General features: G+C 37.4%; 1 protein-coding gene and 1 pseudogene across 5 annotated transcripts in view; one reads left to right on the forward strand and one right to left on the reverse strand.

The window, feature by feature from the left end:
* Window positions 1–22,220, forward strand: part of CCDC192 (coiled-coil domain containing 192) — a 285,306-nt gene that overhangs the window by 73,238 nt on the left and 189,848 nt on the right. For all 5 annotated transcript variants that reach the window (XM_007497810.3, XM_056804533.1, XM_056804532.1 and 2 more), the window contains one exon: window positions 19,460–19,591. In XM_007497810.3, the coding sequence (XP_007497872.1) occupies window positions 19,460–19,591 (132 nt within the window). The remainder of the gene's footprint in view (window positions 1–19,459; window positions 19,592–22,220) is intronic.
* LOC130455437 (rab proteins geranylgeranyltransferase component A 2-like) lies at window positions 12,810–19,259 on the reverse strand (annotated as a pseudogene).

Consider the following 22,220-nt stretch of genomic DNA (forward strand, 5'->3'; position numbering starts at 1 on the left):
CAAAATGTTGACTCCATTACAGAACATAACCTTTTATAAATATATATGTATATGTAGATATAAATCTTTTATAAATCAAGCAGGAGCTCAACTAAAGCAAGAAATAGTGTGACGGCATCACTAGAAGGTCCTCCATTTTTCGAAGTGTGAATTTCCTTACCCCTCATAAACACGTGCCCTAGTCACATGTGTTCCCTTAATGTTTGCCCCCTTTGCTTGATCGTTATACATGTTCACTTTCTCCACTGGAGATATGTCTCTGTGTGTGTGTGTGTGTGTGTCTGTGTGTGTGTGTGTGTGTTTATATTTGTGAGAATATATTCCTTAGATTTGTGGTAGGGTTTTGTATGAAAGGTTCTATTATAGGTTTTCTAAATATTTAATATTTCATTGAATGGTTTTAAATTTATTGTGTTTTTTAGCTGACTAGAGTAAAAAACCAACACTTTTGTTTGATTGGGTCCTAGGTATTTCACTAGCATGTAGTATGGAGAATACAGAAACACTTTTATGTTGTGAAGGAACAGTGACATTGTAATATTTCCACATAAGGAGAAAACAATGAAGTCTGATACCCTCAGGTTATTATTATTAGATATTAATAAATATGGGAAATAAGGCTTGACCTTCAAAAAAGAGTAGGGATGGAAATCTCAGTAAATAATTCCCGTGACATATTTGACCATATTTGTGGTGGGCTGGGAAAGACTACACCATTTTTCTGCTGAGGAAGTTACTTATAGTCTCTTTAGAATGAATTTTCAAAATTTTATATGGTAAACATTTAAGAAAATATTAATTATAATTCCACAATTGGCACTCAGAATACTCTCATCATTTCAAATGTAATGAAATGAGTTGACTTTTAAAACAAATCACAGTGGATATAAGTGTAGCAGGCCCTATTGACTACCCCCACTTTAACTTTCATTGGTTGGCCAGGTCCCCAGATGGTGCCTGACAACTATACTCCTCAAAATTCTAGGGCAACTCTGAAAGGCTACAGTTTCTAATAATGCCATTCACAAGCCCCTACTAGTGTATGCTTGCCATTATCAGTCAATAGACCAATTAGTTTTTAATAAAGGTGTTTACTAAGGTGGTAGGTATAGAAAGAACCATTGGGAAAAACCATCTGCCCCAAACTGAGCATATGAGAGAGAGAGAGAGAGAGAGAGAGAGAGAGAGAGAGAGAGAGAGAGAGAGAGAGAGAGAGAGAGAGAGAGAGAGAGAGAGAGAACTCAAATTTATATTGGGAAATATGAGGAGTGAACATATATAGCTAAAGTATAAATGTCTCCTGATTAGTATTAGTACTTATTTTGATTCTATGGGCTGCATTCTTTTTTTCTTTTTAAAAATTTTATTTAGTCAATTTAGAACATTATTCCTTGGTTACAAGAATCATATTTCTTTCCCTCCCTCCCTTTCCCCCACCCCTTCCCATAGCCAACACACAATTCCACTGGGTTTTACATGTGACCTTGATTAGAACCTATTTCCATGTTGTTGATATTTGCACTAGGATGATAATTTAGAGTCTTCATCTCCAATCATATCCCCTTGACTCATGTAATCAAACAGTTGTTTTTCTTTGGTGTTTCTGCTTCCACAGTTTTTCCTCTGAATGTGGATAGTGTTTTTTCTCATAGATTCTTCTGGGTTGTTCAGGATCACTGCATTGCCACCAATGGAGAAGTCCATTACATTCGATTGTGCTACAGTGTATCCGTCTCTGTGTATAATGTTCTCCTGGTTCTGCTCCTCTCGCTCTGCATCAGTTCCTGAAGGTCTTTCCACTTCACATGGAATCCCTCCAGCTCATCATTCCTTTGAGCACAATAGTATTCCATCACCAACATATACCACAATTTGTTCAGTCATTCCCCAATTGAAGGGCATCCCCTCATTTTCTAACTTTTTGCCACCACAAAGAGCACAGCTATGAATATTCTTGTGCAAGTCTTTTTCCTTATTATCTCTTTGGGGTATAAACCCAGCAGTACTATGGCTGGATCAAAGGATAGTCTTTTAGCGCCCTTTGGGCAGAGTTCCAAATTGCCCTCCAGAATGGTTGGATCCATTCATAACTCCACCAGCAATGCATTAATGTCCCAGCTTTGATACATACCCTCCAGCATTCATTACTTTCCTTTGATGTCATGTTAGCCAATCTGCTAGGTGTGAGGTGATACCTCAGAGCTGTTTTGATTTGCATCTCTTTGATTATGAGAGATTTAGAACAGTTTTTCATGTGCTTATTAATAGTTTTGATTTCTTTATCTGAAAATTGCCTATTCATGTCCCTTGCCCATTTATCAATTGGAGAATGGCTTGATTTTTTGTACAATTGATTTAGTTCTTTGTAAATTTGAGTAATTAGACCTTTGTCAGAGGTTTTTGTTATGAAGATTTTTCCCAGTTCGTTGCTTCCCTTCTAATTTTGGTCACATTGGTTTTTTTTTTTTATATAAAACCTTTTTTAATGTAAACAAAATTATTTATTTTTCATTTTGTGATTTTTTTCTAACTCTTGCTTAGTCTTAAAATCTTTCCTTTCCCAAAGATCTGACATGTATACAATTCTGTGTTCACCCAATTTGCTTATAGTTTTCTTCTTCATATTTAGGTCATTCATGCATTCTGAGTTTATCTTGGTGTAGTGTGTGAGATGTTAACTAAACTTAATCTCTCTCATACTGTCTTCCAATTTTCCCAACAGTTTTTTTTTTTTATCAAATAGTGGATTTTGGTCCCAAAAGCTTATCATAGACTGTCTTGCTGAGGTCACTTACCCCAAGTCTATTCCACTGATCCTCCCTTCTGTCTCTTAGGCAATACCATATTGTTTTGATGACCACTGCTTTATAGTATAGTTTGAGATCTGGGATTGCAAGGCCACATTCCTTTGTATTTTTTTTTTCATTATTTCCTTGGATATCCTTGATCTTTTATTCTTCCAAATGAACTTCATTATGGTTTTTTTATATTCAGTAAACAAGTTTTTTGGTAGTTCAATGGGCATAGCACTAAATAAATAAATTAATTTGGGTAGGATGGTCATTTTTATTATGTTAGCTCATCCTACCCATGAGTAGTTAATGTTTTTCCAAATGTTTAGATCTAGTTTTAATTGTGCGGAGAGTGTTTTGTAGTTGTGTTCATATAGTTCCTGTGTTTGTCTTGGCAGATAGATTCCTAAGTATTTTATATTGTCTAGGGTGATTTTAAATGGAATTTCTCTTTCCAATTCTTGCTGCTGAGAAGTATTGGAGATATTTAGAAATGATGATGACTTACGTGGGTTTATTTTGTATCCTGCAACTTTGCTAAAGTTGTTGATTATTTCTAGTAACGTTTTCTCTAGGATTCTTTAAGTAGATCATCATATCATCTGCAAAGAGTGATAGCTTGGTCTCCTCATTGCCAATTTTAATACCTTCAATGTCTTTTTCTTCTCTAATTGTTACAGTTAGTGTTTCTAGTACAATGTTAAATAATAGAGGTGATAGTGGGCATCCTTGTTCCACTCCTGATCTTATTGGGAATGCATCAAGTTTATACCAATTGCAGATGATTTTAGATAAATACTGTTTATTATTTTTAGGAAAGACCCTTATATTCATATGCTTTCTAGTGTTTTCAATAGGAATGAGTGTTGTATTTTGTCAAAGGCTTTTTCTGCATCTATTGAGATAATTATGTGAATTTTGACAGTTTTCTTGTTAATATGGTCAATTATGTGGATGGTTTTCCTAATATTGTACCACCTTTGCATTCCTGATATAAATCTCACCTGATCATAAGGAATAACCCTCATGATGACTTGCTGGAGTCTTTTTGCTAGTATTCTATTTACGATTTTTGCATCTATGTCCATTAAGGAGATTGGACTATAGTTTTCTTTCTCTGTTTTTGACCTGCCTAGCTTTGAAATCAATACCATATTTGTGTCATAAAAGTAATTTGGCAGAACTCCTTCTTTGCTTATTCTGTCAAATAGTTTGTATAATATTGGGATTAGTTGTTCTTTGAATGTTTGATAGAATTCATTTGTGGATCCATCTGGTCCTGGTGATTTTTTCTTAGGGAGTTCTTTGATGGCGTGTTAAATTTCTTTTTCTGGTATTGGGTTGTTTAGATATTCTATTTCTTCCTCTGTTTATCTATGCAATTTATATTTTTGTAAATAATTATCCATATCACTTAGATTGCCATATTTATTATCCTATAATTGGGGATAATAGTTTTTAATGATTGCCTTAATTTCCCCTTCATTAGTGGTGTGGTCTCCCTTTTCATGTTGGATACTTTCAATTTGTTTTTCTTCTTTCCTTTTTTTAATTAGATTGACCAGTACTTTGTCTATTTTATTTGTTTTGGTTTCTAATCCACTCTGATATTCACTTGCATTTTTTTGGGCGAGTTCCTTCCATTCACATTCAGAGTTATGATTACCAGCTGTGTATTTCTCAGAATTTTGATTTCCACTCCTGGTCCTGTCCTTTCTTCTTTCACTATTTCCTTCTATACCAGTGTTTTGTTTTTAATCAGTTCACCTAATTCCCATCCTTATTTTAAGTCTTTTCTACCTCCCTTCCCTTCTTATTCCTCTCTTATTTTCTTTACAGTCTTTTTAAACTACTCCCCCACCTTCACCATCTCTTGTATTGCTTCTCTTCTCACTAGTCCATTTGTTACCCTTCTACTTCTCTATAGGGTGCAAATCAATTCTCTGCCCTAATGTATTTGATTGTTCTTCCCTCTCCTTGTCAATTTCAATGCATGTAAGAATTCAGTATTTCCTATCTCCAAACTCTTTACCCTTCCAGTATATTGATGTTCTCCCCCTCTTCCACCATGCGCTTCTTTGTGACTTATAAATTTATACCATTTTGTTTCTTTCCCCATTTCTCTTAGTATTAACCTCTTTTTAAAAACTCTAGTTGTATATACATATATATGTATGTGTGTGTATATATATATATTTATGCATACATATATCTATATACATATTTATGTCTTAGCATTTCATTCTATGCCATTTGTCACTGTTCCTTCTATGTATAATTCTTCTAGCTACCCAGGTTTTTTTTAAAGTTACCAATATCCTTTTTTCTTGTAGGGATACATATCATTTTAACTTACTGGGTCCTTTAAAAAAAGTATTTTTTGTTTTTGTTTTTTATTTCTTTCTTAATTACCTTTTCAGGATTCCCTTGAGTTCTGTGTTTGGGCATCAGATTTTCTGTTCAGGTCTGATCTTTTCTTTATGAATGCTTAGAATTCTTATATTTTATTAAATGACCATACTTTCCCCTGTAAGAATATAGTCATTTTTTATGGGTAGTTGATTCTTGGTTGTAGACATAGTACCCTTGCTTTCTGGAATATCATATTTCATGCCTTTTGGTCCTTCAGTGTAGATCAAGCCAGATCCTGTGTTATCCTCACTGTAGTTCCATGGTATCTGAATGACTTCTTTGCAGCTTGTAATATTTTTTTCCTTGTTCTCATAGTTCTTGAATTTGGCTATAACATTCCTGGGTGTTGTCAGTTGGGGATTAAGTACAGGAGGAGATCTGTGGATTCTTTCAATCTCCACTTTTCCCTCTTGTTCTAGCATGTTGGGAAAGTTTTCTTGGATAATTTCCCATAGGATGATTTCCAGGCTTTTTCTTTTGTCATGGTCTTCCAGTAGACTGATACTTCTTCAGCTGTCTCTCCTGGAATGATTTTCTAAATCTTCTGTTTTGTGAATAAGGTGTTTCATATTTTCCTCATTTTTTTCATTTTGTTTTATAGTTTCCTGCTCCCTTGTGAAGTCACTTGCTTCTAATTGTTGTAATTTAGTTTTTAAAGACTGAATTTCATCCCTGGCTTTTTGGTCATGATTCTCCTTCTTGTCTGATTTCCTTTGGAGGTCATCTTTCATTTTCTTTGCCTCATCTTTCATCTCCTTTGCCTCTTTTTCAAGCTGATTAATTTTGGCTTTCAAGATACTATTTTCTCATTTTATTTCAAGTGCCTCTGTTTCCAGATGACTTATCTTGTTTTTCAAGTTCTTTTCCCAGTTGTCTTCAGTCTCTCTTAATTGTGTTTTGAATTTATTTATTTATTTATTCATTCATTTATTTATTCATTCATTCATTCATTCATTTATTTATTTATTTATTTTTTAGTTCTTACAAAGCCTGTGTTCAATTCGCCAGAGTTTCTGTATTTTTGCTTGGTGTGTTCCTTGATCCTCCTCTGTTACATTTGCTTTTTGTTCATTGCCTGGATAGAAGCTGTCGATTGAAATTTCTTTTTTTCTTTTTCTGTTGTTTGCTCATATTTGCTCCTTCTTTTCCCCCTGTAGTCTTGCTCCTCTCATTATGTGCTGGATCTCTGGGTTTGGCCTTTTCTGTAGACCTTCACCCTTGAAGCTTAGTCAGGAAAGCTCTCAGAGTAGTGTGTGTGGGAGGGGTGTTGGATCTTGAGCTTCCCTGCCCTCTGAAGGCTTGATAAGATTAAGCTCAGCTGAGTTGAACTTGCAGAGATGGATGTACCCTAAGGCCAAAACCTTGGGATATGGCCTGCATTCTTGTTCAAAGAGAATTCCTGGAAGCTGTTTCTTTACTCAGGTGGCTATGTTTCTGTATATGTATTTATCTGTTTTTGTGTTGTTATGTCCCTCTTTGCTCCTGCATGGATGGATGAATTGTCTCTTTTTGGTCTAACTTAATCTAATAAGTAGTCTTTGTGGTGGTTGGAGTGTGTATAATAGTTCCTCTGGTTCCATTTTTCCCAACCTATTCTTCATTGTTCTCTGATATAGGAACAAAGATCTGCCTCCTAAAGGTGTTCCTGAGCCTGTAGTCTACCTCTTGACTACCCCAATGCTGAACTGATGTTGAACTTTTTGTCCCTTTTTAAAGTTTATAAAGACATGGTTGGTTTGTTTGTTTAGCCAATCATTCTATTCCCTTATTGACCTAAATCACTTCTCTTATATAGGAAAAAAGAATGTAAACTCTTTCAAAGGAAATAGCCAAAGTCATGAGCAGGACAAAGAAGTCATAAATTTGAGATGAACAATATCTTAAAGCTTTTATTTTTAAAAGTACTTTTTTCATTATTTTTCAGATGAGAGGAAGAGATTGTAATATCCTGCCCAGTGTTCTTTTACTATAATCTTTTATAAGATCTTAGATTTTAGAAAGAAAAATACATTGTCTCCTTCAAGTCGTCAATGAGACAAAATAGCACAAGAAAATGCTGAAAATGTTATGGTGAGAGATGAGTATAAAGACAGACACCATACTCAGTATGCTAGATAGATGCTATATAGAATTAGCAACCATAGTTTGATGAAGGGGGGCATTTATTTCAGGTAATGAAGCCAAGCTTCACTAAAGGGCACTCATCAGAAATGGTCAAAGTATATGATGAGAGAATGAAGAGAAAGTCTCTTATAATTTTCTAGGAATTGTCTGTTGCAAGAAAACAACAAAAAAACCCAACGTAGCAAAATTAGTCTTGTGAATAAATGAAAAAATAGGGGGCTCAAATATACAATCCTCTTATCACCTGAATGCCAAAATGATATGAATTCCAAAGATTGCTAAGTTTCTGAGCTCACAAACCCTTTGGAGGACCGAGATCTTAGAATACTAGGCAATTCTGGGGTTGTGACAATTCACAGGCATTGAGGAAACTCCAGTTTGTTTTGGGGCTTCAGTGGCCCCAAGGAAGGAACATTTACCCAAGTTTGGGAATGCTGGATGTGTGTAGTGGAATTCTGGTGGGGCTTGTGTCCCCAGAAATCACTCTAATGAGCCGACAGGAGAACTGATAAGATGCTAGCAGAGAAAAGTGGCTTTACTTGTAGAAAACAGCAGACAGTGGGGAAAGGGGCAGGAAGGGGAGGGAAAGGGAAAGAAAATGGATTCTCCCCACACAAGGAGCTTGCTTGAGACAAAAACGGCCTCCCTTCTTTTAGGTACAATCACAGACTTTTAGAATAATCCTAATGCAAGTCTCCTCCTCCCCTCCGTCCAATCCCACAGAAGGGGCAGCTCTGACAGTCACTGTCTTGAGTGTGTGATTTTCAACATTACATACCATTAAAGACCCCCATGAGAAAAACACAAACAACTATGACTGTCCTGGGATTTTCAGCTTGGGACAATAATGGCACTTTGGAAACTCACTGTTCTTTCCTTCCTTCGCTTATCTTGTCCTCATCCTAGAGCTGGAATGTTTCCCAGGCTCCAGATAAACTCTTCTCAAGGATTTTGAAAGTAGGTCAGTGTGTGGGATGAGATTCAGTGTGTAAATCTCCGAGCAGTATTTGGCTTGTTGTAACCCTAATTCACTTTCAAGACCCCTCAGTGTTACTATTCCTTAGATTCAAACTGCCCCACCCCGCCCCGTCTGGGATTGGGTAGAGGGGAGGAGAAGAGTCTTGCTTCAGAGTTATTCTAAAAGTCTGTGACTGTACCTAGAAGAAGAAGGGACATTTTTGCCCTAAGCAAGTCTCTTATGTAGGCAGAGTCCCTTTTTCTACTCTTCCCCTCTCCCCCTCTCCCCACCCCCTTCTTCTGTTTTCTCCAAATAAAGCTGCTTTTCTCAGTCAGCTTCTTATCAAGTCTCCAGAATTCCACTCCATACAGTCAGGAAAAAGAAGTTTTATGGGATGTGAGCGGCAGTTTTAGTCTACGGAATAGTAATACTATGAGGGGGCTTGAAAACTGGGGTTACAACAGGCCAAATACCATTCTGAGAATGACACACCGAATCTCATCGCACACACCAGACAAAGTAGGCGGGGAGAGAAACTGGCTAGACATATAACGGTTATTAGAGCTGCGACCAGGCAGACTTGAATGAATCCCACGCCACAACGGCATTCTTCACTCTTTGCTGAATTTAGATTGTTGTAACTTTCTTTGGAAATCTCTTTCCTAGTCGCTGAGAGGTTGATTCTTCTGATAAATGACACTGTGGTTGAGATTTGGCTTAAGACTGAAAGAGAGGAAACTATTCCATTTCCCAGTGTTTTTCTAGATTGGGGGTCTGAGCCAAACAGTGAGGAAAGTTCTACAAACTGGATAAATTCTGAGATTATTACATCGCATTCCCATTGCACTGTCTTTGAACTCAGAGAAAACTCGTAAGTAAGGAGAGAGGTCTTAAGTGGAGAAGGGTGAACGGTAGGTTGTCCTTTATTAAACTTGAAATGCTATGAATTTTCTAATTGACTAACAGCAATTGCACTCCTGGATTGGCTTGAATTGTTTCATCCTTGTACATGTTTGGATCTATGATTGGAAAATCCTGCAAACCCCTTTATCCTTTATATATATACCCTAACCATGTTAGAGTGTGACTATTTGTGTGACTATTATTTTTTATCTTTTTAAAAAGATAAATTGATTGATTGGTTGATTGATTGAGCATATTTTCCCATGATTACATGATTCATGTTCTCTCCCTCCCCTGTCCTGGAGCTGACAAGCAAATTGCTCAAAACCTATTTCCATATTATTCATATTTGTAATAGAGTGATCCTTTAATGCCCAAACCCACATCATATACCCATAGAATCACATAAGTCATGTTTTCCCTCTGCATTTCTGCTCCCACAGTTCTTTCTCTGGATGTGGATAGCAATTTTTTTTCATGAGTCCCTCAGGATTATCCTGGATCATTGCATTTCTATTAGTAGCAAAATCTATTAAATTTCATTGTTCCATAATGTTTCAGCTTCTGTGTACAATGTTCTTCTTGTTCTGCTCATTTCACTCCGCATCAGTTCATGGAAATTCTTCCAGGCTCTTAAGGTTGACCACTGAGGAAAATGGCTGTCCAAGCAGTTGAAGGAAAACTCCTGCTTGTTCTAGTTATATAAATACTATTATAAGTATTAATAATTGTATAAAAGGGAAAGTAAAAGGAAAATGAGTATTGATAAGGGATTCCCTATTAACTAATAATTCTGTATAAATTCCCAACCAATCTTTCCTGTGAGGTAAGGCTTCGGGATTACCAAATGGCAACACTCCTTTATAGCCTGTCTAGCTAAATTACAAATTCTAACTAATTAAACCTTTTTCCAAATTTTATGAACTTAACATAGAGATCTGCCAAACTTCCTTTCCCTTCGGCCAGAGATCAAACTGTCAATCTGAGTCACTAGCTGTTCTTCCCAGCAGCGGCACTTTGGTGCCACCGGAGGAGTTCTGAAGAGTTGCTCAGTAACTCCCTTGCTTCATGATCAAAACGCCTTTCCACCTCCTTCAGATTCAAGATGTTGCAAATATGCCACAAACTCACCAAGGCTGATCAGAGAGGAAAGCCAGGAACAACCAACCTCTGAGTCTCTGTCTTAGAAATGGGTGTCAGTTTCTCAACTAACACTCTCAAGGCACCCTGCAAAATTCTTTACTTCTGACCTTGTCAGGGTTTTATGGCAAGTCTTAAAGTATCCCAGGAAATCTCAAAGTCCTTTAAAAAACCTTACATCTGACTACAGTTATTCTTAACTAAGTTAATTACATTTACATTACAATTATCATTACAGGCTTTTGTTCTTTTGCTTCTTCAATAAACCTTATAAAAATAATACTTGGAATTATTGATATTAATTTAAATCCTACACTAGAGTAGTTTTATTTTTTTAAACTCTTATCTTCCATCTTCCATTCAATATTGTATATTAGTTCCAAGAAAGAAGAGTGGTAAGGGCTAGGCAATGGGGGTTAACTGACTTGCCCAGGGTCACACAGCTAAGAAGTGTCTGAGGCCACATTTGAAACTAGGACTCTCTGTCTCTAGTCCTGGTTCTGAATCCACTGAGCCACCCAGCTGCCCCACTGTCTAGAGTGATTTTAAATGCAGTTTCTCTTTCTAAAAAGCTGCTGAGTTTTGTTGGAAATATGTAGAAATGCTGATGATTTATGTGGATTTATTTTGTACCCTGAAACTTTGCTAAAGTTGTTAATTATTTCCACTAGCTTTTTAGTTGATTTTCCAGCATTCTCTTAAGTATACCATCATATCGTTTGCAAAGAGTGATAGTTTAGTTTCCTTATTGCCTACTTTAATCCCTTCAATTTCATTTTCTTCTCTAATTGTCACCACTATATTTCCAGTACAATATTAAATAATAGAGGTGATAATAGGCATCCCTGCTTCATTCCTGATCTTATTGTGAAGGCTACCTATTATAGATAATATGTGCTTATGGTTTTAAGTAAATACTGCTTATTATTTTGAGGAAAGACCCTTCTCTTTCTATACTTTCTAGTGTTTTCAATAGGAATGAGTGTTGTGTTTTATAAAAGGCCTTTTCTGCATCTATTGAGATAATCATGTGATTTTTGTTGGTTGTTGATAAGATACATTATGCAGATGGTTTTTATAATATTAAACCAGCCCTGCATTCTTTGTATAAATCTCACCTGATCATAGTGAATAATCCCTGTGATAACTTGCTGCAGTCTCTTTGCTAGTATTTTAAGATTTTTGGATCTATGTTCATTATGGAGATTGGTCTATAGTTTTCCTTCTCTGTTTTTGGTGTTCCTGGCTAGTACCACATTTGTGTCATAAAAATAATTTGGTTAAGACACTTTCTTTGCTTATTTTGCCAAATAGTTTGTATAGTATTGGGATTAGTTGTTCTTTAAACGTTTGATAGAATTCACTTGTAAATCCATCTGGCCCTGGGGACTTTTTGTTAGGGAGTTCCTTAATGGCTTGCCGAATTTCTTTTTCTGATATGAGATTCTTATTTAAGTATTCCATTTCCTCTTTTTATGATCTAGGAAACTGCTATTTCTATAAATATTTGCCCATTTCACCTAGATGATCATATTTCTTGTCATATAATTGGGCAAAATATCTCTTAATAATTACCCTAATTTCCTCTTCCTTGGAGGTGATATTGCCCTTTTCATTTTTGATACTGCTAATTTGATTATTTTCTTTTTTCAATAAGATGAACCAATTCTTTATTTTATTTGTTTTTTTTTTTAAGAAGCAGTTTCTAGCCTTACATTTTAGTTCAATGGTTCTTTTACTTTCAATTTTGTTAATTTCTCCTTTGATTTTTGTGATTTCTAATTTAGTTTTTTTTGGGGGGGGTTAATTTGTTCTTTTTCTAGATTTTTAATTTGCATGCCCAATATAGGCACTCAGGTATATAAATTTTCCCCTAGGTTCTGCTTTGGCTGTATCCCATAGATTTTGATATGTTGTCAACTTATTGTTATTCTCTTCAATGAAATAAGTAAATGTTCTTTTGATTTGTTCTTTGACCCATGAGTTTTGAAGAATTCGATAATTTAATTTCCAATTGATTTTAAATTTGCCTTTCTATGAACCCTTATTAATTATGACTTTTATCACATTATGATCTGAGAAAGTTGTGTTTATTATTTCTGCTTTTCTCCATTTGTTTGTGATATTTTTAAAAGCCCTAGTACTTGGTTAATCTTTGTATATTTACCATGTGCTGCAGAAAAGAAGATATATTCCTTTTTGTCCCTATTCAATTTTCTTCAGACATCTATTATCTCTAATTTTACTTCTTTATTATTTATTTTGTGGTTTGATTTGTCTTAGGGAAGGTTGAGTTCCACCCCCCCCCCCACTAGTATGGTTTTACTACATAATTCTTCCTTAAGCTCCATCAATTTCTTCTTTAAAAATTCTTCTTTAAAAATAAAAATATACCATATATGGTGCATATATGTTGAGTACTGATATTTCTTCATTATTTATATTACCTTTTATCAAGATGTAGTTTCCTTCCTTGTCTCTTTTGATTGATACTATTTTTACTTTAGCTTTGTCTGAGAATATAATTGCTACTCTTGCCTTATTTTTCTTAGTTATAGCCCAATAGATTCTACTCCAGCCTCTTATCCTGTGTGTGTCTACCTGCCTCATGTGTGTTTCTTGTAGACAACATATGTTAGGATTTTGGTGTTTAATCCACTCTGAGGTCCACTTGCTTTTTATGGATGAGTTTATCTCATTCACATTCACAGTTATGATTACAATCTGTATATTCTCCTCCATTTTGACTTCCTTCTTTAATCCTGATTTTACTCCTTCTATTGTTTCTCTTCCCTCCAGTGTTTTGTTTTTAGTCAGTCTCCTCTCTTTCCCCTCCCTTATAATACTCCCCTTACCTCCTCTACCTTCTTATTTCTCTCTTACTATAGGACTTTTTGATCACCCCTCCAGACTTTCCCTCCATTTTATTATTCCCTTCCCCACCATCACATTTCTTTTTCCTCTTCTATTTTCTGTAGGGTAAAATACAATTCTATACACCAATGAGTCTGGCTGTTCTCTCTATAAGCCAGTTCCTACCTATCACCAACCTCTTCCTCCTTTCCATTATATTGGTCTTCTCTCTTTCCCTCTCCCACTCTTGGGCTTTTTATGTAATATATTTTGCCCCATTTTAACTACTCTGATGATGATAACAATTTTTAAGCATTATAGATATCATCTTTCTATATAGGAATATAAACCATTTGACCTTATTGAAGCTCTTAAAATTTTCCTCTGTCTTATTTACCTTTTCATACTTCTCTTGGATTTTGTTTTTGTGCCTCAAATTTTCTGTTCAAGTCTTGTCTTTCCTTCAGGAATGTTTGGATGTTTTCTTCTATTTTATTAAATGACCATACTTTCCCCAGATAGAGTTTAGTCATTTTTGCTGGGAAGTTGATTCTTGGTTGTAGACCCAGTTCCCTTCCCTTCCAGAATATCATATTTTAAACCTTCTAGTCCTTCAATGTGGAGACTGCCAGGTCCTGTGTGATCCTGACTGGGGCTCCATATCTGAATTCTTTCTTTCTGGAAACTTGTAGCATTTTCTTCTTTAGTCTGGGAGCTTTTGAACTTGGTTATAACATACCTGGGAGTTGTCAATTGGGGATTTAATGCTAAAGGTGATCTGGGGATTCTTTCATTTTTTATTTTACCTTCTTATTCAAGGATATCAGGGCAGTTTTCTTGGATATTTTCCTGTAGTAGGATGTTTACGGTTTAAAATTTTTTTTTTGTCATGTACTTTGAGTAATCTAGTAACTAAATTATCTCTCCTGGATCTATTTTCTAGCTCAGTTGTTTGTTTGTTTTTTTGATAAGTTATTTCAGATTTTCTTCTATTTTTCATTCTTTTGATTTTGTTTTATAGATTCTTAATGCCTTGTAAAGTCATTAGCTTATAACTGTTCAGTTCTGATTTTTAAAAACTAAATTCTATCCATGACTTTTTGATCCTCCCATTCCTTTTGATCTATTTTTTGGAAATCATTCTTTTGATTTTTTAATTTTTTTGCCTCATTTTTGAGCTGGTCAATTCCGGCTTTTAAGGCACCATTTTCTTGTTTTAGTTCATGTGCCTCTATTTCCAGATGACTTATTTTGCCTTTTAAGTTCTTTTCTCAATTTTCTTTAACCTGTCTTTTTTTTTTTAACTCTTCCAGAGCCTGAGCCCAGTTTGCTGGAGTTTTTGAGGTTTTGCTTGATGTTCCTTGGTCCCTCCTCTGTGCCATCTGTTCTTTATCAGAATAAGAATAGAAGCTTTAAATTGTAATTTCCTTTTTTTCTTCTGTTGTTTACTCATGTCCCTCCCTCCCCTCTTGTGGGCTGTATACTTGCTCCTCTGGTTGTTTGCTGACTTTGTGTGTTTTAGTTTTTCTGCTCTGAAGGAGCTTCTTTTCTGTTCTGTTGTTATACTGTATTAGTCCACTTGAGCTGCTGACCTTCTGGGCTAATATTGTAAAGGGGAAATTTAGGTCTCTGGGAGAGGGTTATAATATTGTAATGGCTAAAATGTGGCTACAGGATTTATGTAATATTGAACAATGGCCGCCAAGGAATTTACTTATGAAATTCCTAAAATGAACACTCAAGTCAGAATGGAGTTTATGGAGGTTTAATCACAACGGGAGTAGGGAAAAGGAGAGGGAGAGAAGGAGAGAAGAGAAAAGGGAAAAGGGGCTACTCAACCTCTGACCAAGGCAGAGGGAGTTTAGGCCTAAAGGCCCAGGTGGAAAGAACCAGTCCTTAACTCACGTGACCGATCTGAAGGAAAGCTGTCTGCGGGCGTCCTCTCTCTCCAAGCTCCTAACACCAACAACTCCTAGCTCTCTCCACAGGAAGTTCCGCGAATTCCAGAGGCTGTTCCCTACCTCACTTCCTGTGTCTCACAAATCCAATGGTTGGCTCTAGCTTGGCTTAGGACAGCCCAGGTGGGCAGTTAATTATTTCTGATTAGTCATTGACTAGCGCATGCCCGTGTAGGTGGGTGTGCACAATTTTTGGGTGCTAGACCAAGATGGAGACTTTTAAAATTCACAATATGCCCTGAGGCTAATCTCCCCAGCTGCTATCAGGGGCTGCAGGTGAAGGTGTGGTGGTCCTCCTCTCTGCTCCCTTCTGCTAGCTGCTTCCCTGCCAGCCATGGTCAGAGCCTTGAGCTTCACGTGGTAGTATGAAATTACCCTGTTGCAGTTGCAGCCTTACCCTGGAATTCCATAGTCAGCCAGAGTCCTATAGCAGGTCTCTGCACAATAAGTGGAGGAGGGGTGTTGGGACTTTCCTTCTTTCCATTATACCCAGGAATTCAACTTTCTCTGCATACCTTTCAAGTTGAATGGAATAGGTGACTCCTGTGACTCTATCTTGAGGTTGAGTTTGGATTTCTGACTTTTTGGAAGCATTTTGTTTTAATTGGTATAGAAGGATAGTGACAGAGGATTCAACTTCTGCTATTTCTAGACTGCCATCTTGATTCTTACCCCCAAATATCCATGACCATTATTTTAAAAACTCAAGTCTCTCACCATTTCTGCAGAGCTTTAGGTACAGAATAGCAATTTAAAGAAGTACTGGTAATCCATTAAATCTACATGGCTGCTTCAAAGAAAATTATTCTTATTCTAGAATGCTCTAGCATTTACTTAATCTATTTTTCCACATAAGCAATTTCCCTGTAATTTTATACAAGTAATTTTATAAATTTTATACAATATAGTATATAGTCAATGCTGCTCCTGCTGGTCCACTCCATTTTTCTTTCAGTGCTTAGTAGTACACTGAAACCTTGTTCTCAAGGTTGTCATTGCTTCTGATCCTAGTTGCTGAGGTTTCCTAATGAAGAAAAAAATCCAAACACGAAGATAACCATTCTGCTTAAACAATAGACTGTTAGCTAGTGTAGACAACTCTTTTGAAAACTCAAGTAAAAAGTTTCTGGAAAATATCAACAAAGATTCCAAAGAGAAGGAAAAGGAAAACTTCCATAATACTACACAATTTATCAGATCCCTATCCTGAGTGTGACTCCTGGGAGATAAAGCACTCTAAAGTTAAATCTGTTAATTCAGAAATTGTGACCTCTTAAAACAGAGAATAAATGTGTTTTAGAAGGGTGGTTTTGACTTTGTGCATCAATGCTCTTTTTCAAGGGGAGGGCAGGAACTCCTGGCTTATTTTTAACATTTTTAAAATTAAAAAAAAAATCACCTTCCCTTCTGTCTTAGAATCAATACTATTTATTGGTTCCAAGGCAGAAGAGCAGTAAGGACCAGGCAATCGGGATTAAGTGTTTTGCCCAGGATACAGCTAGGAAGTGTCTGAGACCAGACTTGAATCAAGGACCTCCTGTCTCTTGGCCTGGCTCTCAATCCACTGAGCCTCCCAGCTGGCCCCAGCATGTTGTAATTTTGCAAATAAAGATGACCACCGGTTGCTTTTGTGTTCATTTCTAACTTTTCTTACATTAAAACAATTTGAGCACTAGGCACACTTCTTAAAGTAGGGCTCCCTGTCTGGCTGCCGCCTATTCTTGAGCTGGTTGTCTGTGTTTCTTTGGCCTGTGATTTCTTCAGTTGTGTCTGGTTTGGGTGTAAGAACCTTGGCTTGCATATTATCTCCATCAAACACGACATCTTTAGCATTTGGCGGAATGGGGCAAAAGTCTTCGTTTGGCAAGATGTGCTGGACAACTGTTTTAGGCTGTTTAATGGCGTGCTCATTTCCCAGAACATAGTGTTTGATGGTAAATCATTATAGGAGCCTCTAGTGATGCCTGCAGAATCTCTCATGTTGAACTAGAGGGCCCACAGGAGGCCCGCATTTCCAGCTCATCTTCAGCAATCATTTCTGCACAACCAATTCTAAATGTTCTCTTTCTGTCTTTCTTGAGGATGTACAAGTTATGTAGCTTTCCTACATGTCATGGTAGAAGAGGACAAGTCAGTACCAGGATGGCAGCACACACTGGCTCCACTGGTGGCACTGCCAGAACAGAGATATGCAGATCAGAATCTGTCTTCAATCCTGTTGGTCCCTTTGGAGATCTGCCTATAGGTCACATTTGAATGTGTTTTCAGAAAGGTAACTGTCTTCTACAATAGAATATTGGCATTTATCCTGTGACCAAAAGGATAAACGATTGCCTGGTTCTTTGTCCACTACTAGGCACTGTGCGGCGTGGTGAAGGCAAAAGGCTCCACCAAATACTGCACCCATTCTACACTGAAGAAAGTTTTTCATTTCTCTGAGGCCATCTAAGGTGCTGGTAGATGTCTCTGATGTCACTGTAATGGAACGGAGGAAAAAGTGGCTCAGGATGGGTGTCACATTTTGAGTTTTTAGGTATTCTTAAAAGGTATTTCCTCATAAGTTTTGTACTCATTAGGTTCACAATCCACGCAAAATGTCAGAAATTTCAGCAATATTCGCTCTTCTACCATAGTGAGTTTCTTGTTATTAAAAACAGTGCACTCGAGCAAGGTACCTGTAGCACACTCCCTTCTTGACATCGACCAATCCTGGTGACATTTTTGAATTTTGCATATTGACTAACATTTGATTTGATTAGGTCAATCAGCAATCCTGGAGAATAAAGAAGCTTTGAGGGCAAATCAATACTAAACCTCCTGCCTTCTTTTAACAGCCTGGGAGTACGTGAGCCCACTCTTCTTGGATGCATCAGCAGCATCTTCTGTGATTGGCACATTTTCAGCCTTTTCTGGTTCCAAAGCTAACTGGCTACAGTCTGTGGAACAACTATGAATTTATTTCTCCAAAGTTCTATCTACTTCAGGTACTGCCAGTGCAGTCTCTGCTTCACTGGGTGGTGCTGAGAAGTTAAATGGTCATTTGGGCCAGCAGACATCAGAGAGGCAGGATTCTTCTGCCCAGCACCAATGTCTTTGACATCTAAATCCTGACTGGCATAACAGATGACTTCTACATGTTGGATGGTTGTCCATTCTTCCCCAATGTCACTCTCTTCCTGATGTTCCCAGGAGAATAGTTCTGAAAAGCTGAAACTAGCCCAGTTTCCTCCATAATGGCCTTTTGAATCAAGACGTAGAACAGTTTGGCCACTTCTTGAGTGAGCAGCTGCAATGATGGACTCAGGCAAACCAGTCCCTATGACGGTCACATTAAATTCTGAAGGGAGTTTGTCTGCCATCTTGAGAGAGGAAGAGTCACATCTTACCACTTGTTTTATAGGATTATCTTCTAATCTCAACACCAAAGGCTGAAATTTCCAAAGATCCTTCAGCAGGCTCTTCACTGTGACACTATGGACAAAACAATGAGACACTCCAACAGTTGGAGCTTGTTTCAGTAGGTTGTATGAGGTGTAGCCAGACTGTCGCTGTATTAGGTATTTTCCTTTCTTTCCCTTTCCTTGTCTTCCCTAATAGGGCATCTGATTAGGCCTCCCTGTGTAGAAAGCTTGTAATAGAAAAGAAGTCCTGTTCCTGGTTAATCTAGCCAACCTGGCTATTTGAAGTTCATTCTTGAGTTCATAAATGGAATTCTTCTCTGCAGCTGGGGGTCAGTTCTGCTCCTTATTTGTTTGTTTTGTCCTCAGTCTTTCCTCTAGATGTACTCTCTGATACAGTTGAGTAGCTTCTCCCCTCCAACTTGGGCTCTTGGCCTCATCAACTTGGCACCCTTCTCTTTTCGTAAGGGTGGACCCCAACTGGATGAGGTTTCCTCCTTTGCCTAGCTAAAGGCAGCCTGGGATTCCCTCAGCAGAGGGTCTTCTGGTCTGTCTTCAAAAAAAATCTAGATTACTTTTAAGGTCTCTTCCATTTCAAAAGCAAAATCAAATGATTTAGAGCAAAAGACAGTTGAATACTAAAATATTTGAAAGGATTTTATATGATCTGTGACATTGAAAAGAAATTGTTTATTAGATTTCATAGTTTATTAAACAGTTCTTGCACAAGAAAGGAGATGCTTTTTAAAATAAGTAAAATCATCATTGTTTACTACTTGCTGTGCTCATCTTAGAGAAGAGAGCCAATAGTTATTTTCCAGATTGTTTTCTATCAAATTATGATGGAACAAATTGCATTTGAAGATTTTTTAAGGAGTTCTCCCACTGCCTTTGCATTTTCTAAATTGATACTCTCTTTAGCTTGCAGTGTCTGAAGGGACCAAGACAAAGTTACTTGAGCAAGTGTCCTGGCTGGAGGAACAACTAGAGACAGCTGATATTAAGGAAGTAAGGGGGGAACCATATGAAGAAATCATGCATGCCAAAAACCAGGTATGTTGTATGGCCATGCAGGAACAATAGAACTCACCTCTATCTGCCCCATCTTAATTGTCAAATAACCTCATCATTAACAAAATCTCTACCTTTAGTAGCTAGAAGAAAAAAAGGAAATTTCTGCTAACTTATTTGTATCTGCAACACAAATTAGAATTAAGGTCATCATTGAAAAATGAACAAATCCATGTTTAATTTCCTTGCAAGGCATCATATTCTTTGCCAACGAATCACATAAAAATCCAAAGTATTTACTTTGAAAAACCCCCAACATTTATCCTCTCATACAGTATTCATTAAATTACCTTTGTATCCTGCAAATGCCTTAAATGGGATTTTAGTTTCCTTACTATGTAAGGTTGAAGAGGCAAGTTCTTTCCATGTAATAAAATCTGATAAAACTAGAGCTATATGTTAAGTAATGAATTTAAAGAATGAGTTCTTCTTTGATCACTCTGCTAATTTCTATGAAGAGATCATTTTGTTTCTGTTGAACCAAAGAGCTTGTTTCTAGATCTCATAAGAAATGAAAGCCAGAAGTTACCGTAACATTAGACCCAATTTCTTCTAAATTAATTTTTTAAATGATCAGATCAGAATTATATTTGATGATGGTGATAACCCTGCTGACGGCAGAGGTAGAACAAGAGGCAGGCCATGATGATGGTAGTTTCTTAAAGTGATGGTTCACATCAGAAAGGAGTAGAGGAAAGTTCACAATAGAGGGCATTGTGGGGAGATGGAAAAGTAGGACTTGAAGCTTTCTTGCCCTCCTAATATCCACAGAAACAACCAAAAACACCTCCACAGAATCAAAGCTAAAATCAGCAGTAATAGAAAGGAATCAGGAATGAAGCTAAATAATCTGGGACAACTAGGGAGGAAGGTTTCTGACTTACCTGGCCTCAGTCCCACTGCTTTAGGACCTGGGAATAGGAACAGAGAAAGCAGAGGAATCAATAAAGTAAGTTCCAGAGGCAGGATTGGTAAGTTCCTTTTCTTTGCTGAGCTCTGGAGTCTATCTTCCCAAGAATCCCCAAGCACTGGAATGCTCAAGCAGAGGGCTCTGGAAACAACTGTCTGCTGCAGCCCCAACTCTGGAAATGTGCTGGCCCACAGCTGGGGATTAAGGGACTGTACAGTATGGATTCTGAAAATTCTGGGCCCTGAGGAGAAGTGCTTACGCTTCTCTGCTAGTGACTGAGGGATTTTGGAGGTCTGGAGAACATAAACTAGACACGTGCTTTGTCAAGGCTACAGCTGGAGGAGTGAAAAAGACATGTGCACTGGTGAGTGTGATTACTGAAGGACTGGGGCCCTGGCAATGGTGGTCATTCCCAGGAGAGTGGAGTCACTAGTTGCTCTTACAGGGGGAGGCAAACTGGCTACTGGAAGTAATAGTGCCAAAACTGCCTGCAAGCTCTGGTCAGAACCTGAGGTTAATCATGGACTAGGGCTTGAGCAGGAGACCCTTCTGACCTGAAAAAACTGGAATAACTAAAATATGGTCCAGGTAAAAACCAACACACAAAAAATCTGAAACCCAAGTTAACATACCCCAGCACAATAGGAATCCGGAGAGTCCAGTAAAAAGCCAATATTAACTCTATTGGCCTGTCCACTAAAGTTTTTTATAAATAAATAAAAATGATCAAGCAAAGGAGAAAGCTGGCAGAGAAAACCTTGGCTCAAATTCAGAGGACAGTGAAGAAAAAACACCTACTTCAAAAACAGCAAAGAAATACAATAAATAGCCACAGTCTCAGAAGGAACTTTCTTTAAATTTTTTTTTTTAATTTTTATTTGGTCATTTCCAAACATTATTCATTGGAAACAAAGATCATTTTCTTTTCTTCCCTCCCCCCCTCCCATAGTCGACACCCGATTCCACTGGGTATCACATGTGTTCTTGATTCAAACCCATTTCCATGTTGTTGGTATTTGCATTAGGGTGTTCGTTTAGAGTCTCTCCTCAGTTGTATCCCCTCCAACCCTGTAGTCAAGCAGTTGCTTTTCATCGGTGTTTTTACTCCCACAGTTTATCCTCTGCTTGTGGATAGTGTTTTTTAGATCCCTGCAGATTGTTCAGGGTCACTGCATTGAGACTAACGGAGAAGTCCATCACCTTCAATTGTACCACAGTGTATCCGTCTCTGTGTACAATGTTTTCCTGGTTCTGCTCCTCTCGCTCTGCATCACTTCCTGGAGGTTGTTCCAGTCTCCATGGAATTCCTCCACTTTATTATTCCTTTTAGCACAATAGTATTCCATCACCAACATGTACCACAATTTGTTCAGCCATTCTCCAATTGAAGGGCATCCCCTCATTTTCCAATTTTTGGCCACCACAAAGAGCGCAGCTGCAAATATTCTTGTACAAGTCTTTTTCCTTATTATCTCATTGGGGGACAAACCCAGCAGTGCTATGGCTGGATCAAAGGGCAGACAGTCTTTTATCGCCCTTTGGACATAGTTCCAAATTGCCCTCCAGAATGGTTGGATCAGTTCACAACTCCACCAGCAATGAATTAATGTCCCTACTTTGCCACATCCCCTCCAGCATTCATTACTTTCCTTTGCTGTTATGTTAGCCAATCTGCTAGGTGTGAGGTGATACCTCAGAGTT

Source organism: Monodelphis domestica, chromosome 7 (genome assembly GCF_027887165.1).
Source record: "Monodelphis domestica isolate mMonDom1 chromosome 7, mMonDom1.pri, whole genome shotgun sequence".
Lineage (NCBI taxonomy): Eukaryota > Metazoa > Chordata > Mammalia > Didelphimorphia > Didelphidae > Monodelphis > Monodelphis domestica.